The sequence below is a fragment of the Typopeltis vanoorti genome, chromosome 2, assembly GCF_054136105.1.
Source record: "Typopeltis vanoorti isolate ZY-2024b chromosome 2, IOZ_Tvanoo_1.0, whole genome shotgun sequence".
NCBI lineage: Eukaryota > Metazoa > Arthropoda > Arachnida > Uropygi > Thelyphonidae > Typopeltis > Typopeltis vanoorti.
Genome location: NC_143550.1, coordinates 53770272 through 53781136, shown reverse-complemented (window position 1 = coordinate 53781136; position 10865 = coordinate 53770272). Strand labels below are relative to the sequence as shown.

Sequence of the window (10865 nt, the reverse complement as noted above, 5' to 3'; positions counted from 1 at the left end):
AATCATGCTCCGTAAACAACACGATACTTTTGTCATGTGAATTTTACCTTTTCATTGAGATCTTGAAGAGTGGTTGATGCTACCTGTGTATTTAATGAATTTAATGAGATGTTTCCATTGTTAAGAAAAGCCGCAGTAATCACCCTTAACAAAAGATTTTAATTACATTTAACCATTTTAATTACATTCTTTGTATTAATAAACACCCATAAATAATGAAAGTACGTTAAAATTGAATATTATCCCTTACTAAGTAGTGAACCTCATGTGCTGATGATGAATTCAAGTTGAGTACATCCCAAAACAGTTTCCGATTGAATAACAGCAGCTATTCTTTTAACAGTTTTATATTAAAAGAGCTTCAAATAGCATTTTAATTATGTATCAATATTCCTTTGAAGGTTTATGTATTGCATATTAAAAGAACAATCTCTTTTCTTCAAAAATTAAGTTAGGCTCAATTGTTCGGAAATTTGTGTAAGTTAAACATTTACAAAAATTGTAAAGGCAGCATTAACATTTCTAGAAAAGAAGGCTTGAAGCATAAATAAGCATGAAACGTGGCATGAAGAGTTAAAATTGCTAAAAGATAAATGCAAAACTGCCTTTGAACGAAAAACTCACTTTGAAGAAAAATTTATAATATATATTTTTAAATAAGACTATTTTATTGATCTAATTTAAGTATAACATTAGGATACGCGGTTAATAATAATAATAATACATTTTAATTACTAATTACTTAAATATTTACTATAATCTGGAATAACTAGAATGTTATTCCAGATGCACAAACAGCATCTGGATTAATATTAACACGTTACACTAAAACGTTCTTCACTTAATTGCTGCACGTACGAGAGTTCCATTTTCGTCGTAATATTTTCGCAATACCCTCCCTTTTTATATCTCGATAGTAAGGAAGGTTTCGGTTATCAAATAATATTCAGTATGTACATTTATATCGGGAGTATGGCTTTGCCGCAGTGATTATTGTGTTTGGGCCTTCGACTAGTTTCCCACCACACTCACCGAACTTGACCGTACTTTGCTACAAAATATAATATTTAAAAACTGCCATTCCTCGGTCGACACGTGGAATGCGGAGTTCCGAGCATCGAACGGAACTCCAATTTGCACAAAAAAACATTCAGAATCGAGGCTCACAACATGGATTTCCATGGCAGGACCGCAATCCCCAAATTACCTGAACCAATACAGCGTCATCTTCAGTGGTGGAAACCGCGTGTACAGTGAGACGTGGAAGGTTGGAAAGCTGTGTTATTGAACGACGAATCACGGTACACTCTCTACCGAACAGATGGATGGTGCGGGTGTAGCGAATGCTGCCCGGCGAACGTCTCTTTTCAGAGTGCGTAACCCCAACCATGAAATTCGCAGGTAGTGTGATGGTATGGTCCTGTTTTTCCTGGTTTTCCCTCGGACCTCTGTGGCTCTACGAACACTGAACTCCGAGAGGTGTCTGAACATTCTGCACAATGCGATGCTTCATTCTTTGCGAAAGAGACAATGGAATTGACCATTGTCTCTTTCAACAAGACAGTGCACTGTGTCATAAGGCTGCTGCTACTGTTATAACTGCATGATTTGTGAACATGAACGTCACTACACTTGAGACGTCCATAGAACCCCAGATGTCAACCCTATTGAACATCTGTGGTATGAACTGGAGCGTTAGGTCAGGCCAAGAGACGTCCTGCCCATAACAACAGTCCAGGACATCATTGCATGCTTACAAGAAGAATGGTTCAAATTTCCCATTGATGACTATTGTGCGCTCGTGGAATGTATGCCTCGTAAGATTGCTGCTGTCATCGCCCCCGAAAGGAGGTCCCTGCATCTTATTAAGATGGGCTCCATGGTTGTTTGTTTTCCTCAAACTATGGTGTCTGTTGACTTCCAAGCAGCGTACAATTAGTGCTGAAGCATCACAGTTTATGGCACGTGCATTTTAGTGTTCCGTATTATGTATTCTGTCATTGTGATAACAGGCAGCATCAGCGCTTTCATCAGAGAAGATCACCTTTACTATTTTGTAGCGTATTATACTATTTAGCTTGTAGTCATAAATTAATGCTTACGTTTTTATTGCATAACTAGAATGGCTCCACACAAAGACTGAGATTATTAGTTTTATATGTGTGGGTGCCGAGCCTTTACTTTCTTTTATAGATTTATATGACTTTTCATTTCATATCGGCATCGAGGTAGATTCCAAGGTATCGCATTATATTAAACTACTTAATTGCTGTGATTTTAGCAGTAGGTGTTATTTGTAGAGGAAGGTGAAAGGCTAATTATTGTCAATGGATTATATCGGAAAGTTTGCGAATATCATGAATTCTGCTTCATCAAAGTTTAGGTGTATGGAGTTATAACGCAGTTGGCGATCAGATTATATCGCGTAGTACATTTGTGTAGGCAGCTCGTAACTCATTATGTATGGATATTATACTAATATCATCTATAAATTGGAATATTTTACAAGTTAGTGGAGGGTAATTAATGTGTTTGCGTAAATATTTGAGAGGAATCGGAATAGAACTGCTTCCCGTGGGATTCTAATAATTTGCGTTCTGTCTCGTAAGTAGTTTCTAAGCTGCTCATTTCAATAAACATTAACATTTAGAGTAATTTTCTGGCAATCTCAAGTAAGCACGGAGAGTCAAATAGGGTTAAGTAGGTCGCTATAGGTGAAAGGTCTAAAATAATATTATCGATATTTTTATCTTATCTTTTACCGAATTTCTAACTAATCAGCAAACTACCTCTGGAGAAACATTTTAAAATATATAAACCTTATTTTTTAAAAAACATATAATCACCTCTGGTTTCGTTATACATTATGAAATAGCGTTAATTAAATGCGCTCAATGCTCACATGGTAGACTGGCGTCTCCGTAGTTCAAATGGTACTGAAAATGTCCTTTGATTGGACAGATTTGGGTTGTAATCTTGTCTAGGAAACGAAGAATCTTCAATTTTTTACAAGAATTTGAGCAGAAAATGAGTTAGTCGGTCTAATAGTGAGGTTATAGAGGTTTTTGGGTTTACGGAAAACTAGGATTTTTTTATTATTCAGAACAGGCAAACTGACCATGAGATACACAAAACATACAAAATATATTCAGCGGGTATAATACTAACGATCTTATCCTAATAAATTAAAGTTAAGAAAGCCAAGGATACTTGGCAGGTCTTGTGCCGTCAAGGACTGTAAGTATCAGCGATGATGATGTAAACTAAAGACCAACCAGTCGTATTTTAAAAGAGATTTCTTGATATGCAGCAAGTTTTAAAAATGTTCACGTTATGTTGTGAAACAAAAAAATAATAATTATACTTTTATTGTTTTTATTATTATTATAACTGCCCAGTTGTTCTACTAACATTTTGTTATTATCTTCACCTACTTTTGTGGTATGATAAGCGTGGAACTAGGGCCAGAATAATAACAAAATTTTGTACTAAGTTGCAAACATAATAAAGTTTTGGAACGTTTCAAATTGAATTAATCCATTTGCTTACAGAGTACTGGTAAATTCTATTTTCTCTATTTTTTTCTTTCATTATGATAATCTAGCCGAAAACGCATACAATTTACATTTGGAATGCACTGAAGTTTTATGGTGTTATCTAGGCATAAGTGCAGAACGATCCATGTAAAATATCACGTGACAGACACTAGCTACCGAAACATTTGAATTCTAGTAAGCAACTGAATTATATATACAGTAAGTTCAACTCATAGTTTGTGATATTGTAATATTTCCATTGTTAAAATCCAGTATTCGTCAGCGCATAGTGGATTGAATTGTGACATGTTCTCCTATAGAGACTGTGACATTTATCAAACTACAGAATAAGTGGTTAGCAACCAAGAAAGAAGTTTACATGTTCTGATGCCAATATGAGTCCCATTTTTTTTCTTTCTTTCTTATATTCTTTCTTTAGCATCCACGATAGCAAAGAAAGATCTGAAGTTCGTCACCATAACAACCAGAAGTTGTGGATTTTGTTGGTATTCCCTACCCAGATGCATACACGTGCACTGCCTTCGGTAAGATGAGATCTGCCTGTAGCTCCAAAACCTATATGACCAGAATAAGCTGAGTGCAAACACCTTCCATGCGAAGAAAACTTTATCTTTGCTGTGTCCATATCTATGCACTGTCACTATGACGACAGTCTTCCGAATGTTGGTCTGTGAAAGCTTCTACCTTGTACTTGACATTACAACACCTCTGTCGAACTGGATGTTAGCTAACCCTTCACAAACATTTCCGAGTTCCTTTTATTTTCGACGAAAAGAAATCCTAATGGCTCTCTTGATGGATGAGAGGTGTTCAGCAAGGATTAAAACAGGAACTCTTAGAGGTAGGAGTGCTGCTGCATTCCAAGGGAAAACGAACGCGTTTTTGGATTTGTATCATACGATACATTTGATATAGAAGCCACATACTGAACTGTTTTTAATGATTTATTTAAGAAATTATTGCAAGCCAGTTTGTCTCCAAAGTGTACGCTTATCAGTACATGAACTATTAAAGTCATACAGAGGCACAGTTATTTGTTTTGTTTTATACTAGGTAACACTGTCAACTTGGATATTTTTTGTTATTAAATGCATGTGTGCCGAAACTCTGCTACTTATGTAGGATACCAAATAACCCACCTTTAGTTCAAAAGATTTCATAGATTCCTCGTGTCTCAAGTGTAAATACTTTCGGCCATATGATGACATGGCAATCTTTCAAATAGGATATCGAGGCTCGCTTATAACCAATGTGATTCTTATAAACTTTATGTTAACGTTGACTTACAGACTGATTAATTAGTAACATTAGGAATATTTATAAGTAAATATTTTACTATCTCGTGTTTTTACGAGATAAAATAGCAGGTGAAAGTAAAAGCTATACAATTACCTCGTATTTGTATCCGAAGATGAACTCATTCCTCCAAAATAGCATAATTTAAACGTTGATATTCCGGTCTCATTTCACAGAGGGCGCTTATGTCTCCGTCAATCATAAATAGAGAGATCACTAGTTTACACTGCTGATTGTTTTTAATAAATTTATGTAATGAAAATTAAAAACTACTTTATTTTATTTAAAAGGCTTTTTAGTTACATTTGTACAAGGAATAGAAAATAATTATCTTAAAATGCAATTTAAGTTAAGGGCTTTTGCTCCTTATCTCTGCCGAATAATGAAAACAATATATTTTTGCATTTAAAGATTTTTGTTTATTTCATTATCGTCTTCATAACCGTCTTAATGTAGAATTAACATATATCTAGTGGAAATTATAATTCCAAATTATAAGCCTGGTTTTATAGTCTCTTCAACATTAAATATTAGATAGTAAAGACTAATTGTGATTTCTGTTGCGTCATTCAGTGACGCATTCAATGATGGTTATTTGTATTAAAATGACACAAAGTTCCCTGTTTACTTGCATTTGCCATTGAAATAAACAGCACAAAAAACATAAAAGGGAAAAAAACCGTAAATAACCATGATATATAAACAAAGTTTGTTATAAATATCTTTTGTTATAACGGAGTAGCGTTAGTAGAATAGTGTACATTCAGTAAAACGAAGATTTTACTGAAGAAAAAATGCATTGTTTTTATTTTTCCTTTTAATGACATAGACAAATGTGAGATGTAATGTGGTTCCTCTTTTATGAGCTCTGTAATTGTACTACATTTCTTCAAATTCCCAGCATTCCAGTCCAACTTACACTACAAATATTCTTCTGGACGGAAAACAGCCAATATCTGGCGCTCGCTCTGCATGCGCAGTACTGGTAATTAAATAGATAAATGCACTATGTGGACCTTGTTATACACGCTAAAAGAGAGGATGGAGGAGTCTCTACCCCCGAAACATTTACTTCCACAATATGATGACAGAACATTTAGAAGAGTTCTGCTTGTGTTGGCACTCAATTTGTCTTCCGCATAAGCAATTTCTCAGAACTGCCAATTTCTGTTCTGGCAGCACTTAGTCTACATTATGCTAGAATAACTATTGAAATCTACTGATATGTATATTACTGTAGTATTTACTGTAGTATATTACACATAGCCTATAGAAGCAAACAAATATAATGGCGAAGCGAATATTACTCTACCGTTAACTTGCATCTATGTAATGTCAAGGGAGAACTTACAAGATACCTCTAAAAAGGTGTTATCATAGGATGTTATATCACGTCTTACAGCTGAAGACATTCACAAACACCCATGTACATGGGAGGTACTATCAACTCTGCCAAATAGGCAAGCCAATATAAACTGGCATATATTGCTGTATATAAACCTCTCTCTCTCTCTCTCTCTCTCTCGCTCGCTCGCTTTTAAAGCATAGCCATCTAAAATACAGAAACTGAATTTCATTTATGATTATAAATTAAAACAGTTCATTCTATGAAAGAAAAAAAAAGATAGAGAATAAAAAACGAGAGAGAGTGAGAGAGAGAGAGAGAGAGAGAGATGTAACAGAAACCGATAATATCTGGTGATAATCTAAGGTGTTCAAGAACACATTACAGAAAAAACGTATTCATAATCGATCCTTTTGTAGTGTGTTTAAGCGCGATGTATTCACGAGCAGGAAGTCTTCTGTCACGTTTTTTGCATCTATTAAACCTGTGTCAACACGACAGTACAGTTCCACGCGCACACACACACACACACACACACACACACACACACACACACACACACACGCACGCACGCATACACTCGTCGCCTTCATGTCTGAAGTAGGAATCACGTGCATTGTATGAGGTTGCCGTACTCAGTAAAAGGAGGAGACGTGAATTAAAAATGAATCCATTATAAGTACCTCAACCCATTACCTTCTAAAAATAGAATGAAATATTAAACCAAGCATTGCACGTTCTAATCGATATTGCCCATCACTTAATGCGCTGTGTCTATCAGATAAGATAGTCAGTCATCTTCCAATAGTGATGGTACGTCTCTCTACGTAAATATTTAAATTATGCACTAGGAAAAACGCGCAAGTTAAAAGCAAGTGGCAGTTCCGCTAACCAAGAATGAAAAACTGCTCTATTATTAACAGATCACTTGGAAAAGTTCTTCCTACAGTTCGTACGTAGATGAGGATATACACTTGAAGGATTATTCCATTTTTGTTTGGATACTTTTTTTTCCAGAGTAGAAAACTGATCTATTCATCTAACTGTTCTCTTCACGGGATCTATTCATCATGTCATACATATTCGGTATTTTAATTCATCTAATTCATATCTCATGATATTTCCATCTCCTTTCTATTCTATATTATCAAATACTAAAAGAAAAGCATTGAAAATATTTCTGCAGTTATGAATATTATAATATTTATAACTCGTGGAAGTCGAGTCATGACACAATGGCTCGACTTCCATTGTGTCATGGACGTTTGTATACCTTGCTTTTTCGGTTCTGGAAATTTATAAAAGTTGGACTTAAAATCCATCTTGAAGTATTCTGTGAATTAGTAGGTAATGTTGACGTTAAAAACAACCTGACTGTTATAGAAATTATGAACAATTATTGCCATGGTGATTCGAACACAAAACTATATAATTGCAAATGGAAAGATTCTGAATGATGTATATTCCTACAGGCCTTGATAAATACTGTAGAACGTTAGTGTTTATAAAGGATCAGACAAATAACTTTAGCTCCGGGATCCAATTTTAAAAAGACTTGAATATATAGTCATGAAAAGCAAACGTTTTGATCCCAACAACATTGATCACTAGCCTTTAGATTTATTTTTGGAAAGAGTTCAAAAGGGGGGGAACCCAAACCACTCAGTTCTTTCTTTGATCTCGCAAAAAGCAGCGGATGTTTAACAGAAGAGAATTTGAGGAAGTTATCGAAGCAGAATCAGAATAAGAACGTGAAAATAAGGCAGTATATCTTCAGAAACTGTTGTAGCAGAGCCGTCGTCATGCGAAAGATGGATGTAAATTTACACAAATACTTGTTGAAGTTTAATATCATGATAGTGAGTAATGTGTCATTCAACTCGCGAGCGCGTGCGCTTGTGTTTCATCTACATTATTTTCTTCCTATTTCTACAGAACATGCCTTAATTGAACGTATTATTGCATACCTGATACTATTTTCACATCTTCATAGAGATAATTGATGTGTGCAAAGTCAAAAAGTAAATAGAAAATCATGGCTATTCACTCCTCTTCATCCATCGTATAAAAATGTAAAGCAAGTATTATTAAGAAATAATTTATCATAATTCGCTTATATTTTCTCGCATATTCTAATGTCGTACCTGCATTTCTATTCTTAGGAAATTACAACGGTCGTTTGTGGATGCAAGACAAGGATGATGTTGTGCCATTCTCTCCATCCGTCGCCAACATGAGAACAGCGTACAGACTGGCTACGCACACATTCTGCCCACCTTTCTGGTAATCTCGACTATTTCTTCTTTCTCTTCTATTACCTCCCTTCTCTGCCGCCCCAGTCCAACCAATGCCGGCAAGGAAGGGACTTCTAGCCCCCCAGAACACCTTCCTGGATACCATCGCCACTCGGTTTGATGGCACACGTAAGTTACTTAATGATTATGATTTTAAAGCTATGGCTTTTATTAATAACATCTTAGATATGTGTAAGGAACATTAATATCGCTACTATGTGTTTCTCCTCGATTTGATAATATTTTCTCCTCTATGAAATAAATCTGAAAGACCGGATAATATCTACAAAGATATTGGAAAGTGGAGACAAAAGCCATTACATTGATTTCCTACAGACCATTACACGTAAATCGGAACAATAATTCAATATAGAAAATGAATTTGTCTTTTCATCATCACTCTCACATAATTACAGAATAATAGAGCTTAATTATTGGTTGAACATAAATTGTTTACTCTTTCATTTGGTTCAAAAATATACATAAATCTTTTTTTTATTTTTAGATATCGAAAATATTTTATATATATTATAAAATAATCTGAGTTATAATATTTTTAAATATCATCAGTTTAATTTTTGAAAAAAAAAAGGTTAGTTTATTTATACACTTATTTGTTTTTTTAAAACAAATTTATATTTGTTTTAAAAAATTGATATGAAATAAAAGCAATAAAAATTAAGTATCGTATTGATTTAAATGCTCAATCAACTGATCAATAAAGTGCATTGAATTTCAATAATTTCTTTCTATAAGCTGGTGTGATTTTGTATCGCGCATAGATTTCGAGTTTCTGTGGTGCATAGAATGATTGAAATAGTGTTGTAATCTGATGTGTATTTCTGGTTACTCTAGGTAAGTACTTTACTCCAGAAAAATGTAATTGCAACGAAGACGATTTGCTAGGCCTAATTTTTGCTTCCGTTACACCTTCGTTAGAATCGCTATTGTTGGCTTATATATATTAGAAATAACAGACTATTAACTATTGTAGTGCTATCATCACCATTGCGAGGAGGAAGATTACGCTTATATTGAATCGCTCAACAAAGGGCGGGCGCTCATCATTCTCAAAAAGGTTGTAAGAAAAGTCGAACGCGAGTGGCCTGGCATCCTTAATTTCTACTCCTTGCCAGTAGAAGTTGAGGAGGGAGAAGACACTGCCCAGATGGAGGAGAAGCTGGATTTGGTGATTTCCACTCACCCAGACTTTGAAGAGGTCCGTTTGCGCAAAACCACCGACGCAGAACCTTCCATGGATTCCGATATAGAAAATGACACTCCCAGTTCCGATCCCTCGGCCTCCCCCCCAAAGAGAGAGTGCCACCGATCGTCCTCCGGGAAAATAAAAAATGGACACACTTAAGGTCCACCATGAAAAACTTACAAATACAATATATCTCAGCTAAGAACATGGATGATGACATCAAAATCTAGCCTGCTAGAGTAATGGACTATAGAAAACTGACCAAAGAGGTAGATTCAAGTAATACTCAATACCACACTTTCTCTCTCGGCTCGGAGAGGAATCTGAAGGTGGTCTCTTCTGAGGTGTTAGAGAGGATGTAACTACAGATGAAATAGAGGCCGACCACCGCCACCAGGACCTGCCACCTATTAAGGTCAGTAGGATGACTAGAGCGGACAAAATCCCTATGCATCTGGTTATAGTGGAGATCCATAAAGATTATAAAAATATTTATGACCTAAGATCAGTCTGTGGACTCCGAATCACCCCAGAGCCTCTGAGGAAGAAAGCTTCAACTGGACAGTGCCACAGGTCAAAGATTTTGCCATGCTCAAAGACTCCGCAAGGCAGAGTATAAATGCCTGATATGTGCCAAGAGCCACCCCCACTAACACCTGCACAAAGACAAAAACCACCCCGGCTAGTTGTGCAAACTGTGGTGGCCCTTATCCAGCTAAGTTTACTATAAAGGATGTGTTCATCACCCTAATAACAGACGGTCTGAAACAAACAGACAATCACCTGCCTCTATCAGCTCACGAACACCTACACCTCTGGCACCACAGTCTCACAGTGTTCAACAATATGTGACAGAAGTCCCACCGCAGCAGTTTGAGGCTCCTAAGAGAACAAACTACCAACGGCAGGCAAGAACCTATGCGGACGTGACCCGTTCCAAAACGACAACGAAGGAACAGAATCAATCAGCAGCGCAGTCAAACCTGACAACTGGCATTACTGCCTCGCTGGCAAATATGCTACAGGATTTCAGCAGGTCCAATCCTTCACCAGCTGCTAAACAAATGTTTCTACTTGACACTCGATCAATCCTGTCAGCACTTATTGATGAACAGGAAAATAAACTAACTCCAGATTCTACAAATTGTGATGTGGAATGCCAATGG

The 10865-nt window shown here is 36.0% G+C and overlaps 1 protein-coding gene across 1 annotated transcript in view; it reads left to right on the top strand.

The window, feature by feature from the left end:
* The first annotated feature begins 8545 nt into the window (after positions 1 to 8545).
* LOC150109017 (voltage-gated delayed rectifier potassium channel KCNH8-like) overlaps positions 8546 to 10865 on the top strand; it is a 105185-nt gene continuing 102865 nt past the window's right edge. Inside the window, exon 1 of the mRNA XM_090401482.1 lies at positions 8546 to 8621. Coding sequence (XP_090257608.1) covers positions 8546 to 8621 — 76 coding nt within the window. The remainder of the gene's footprint in view (positions 8622 to 10865) is intronic.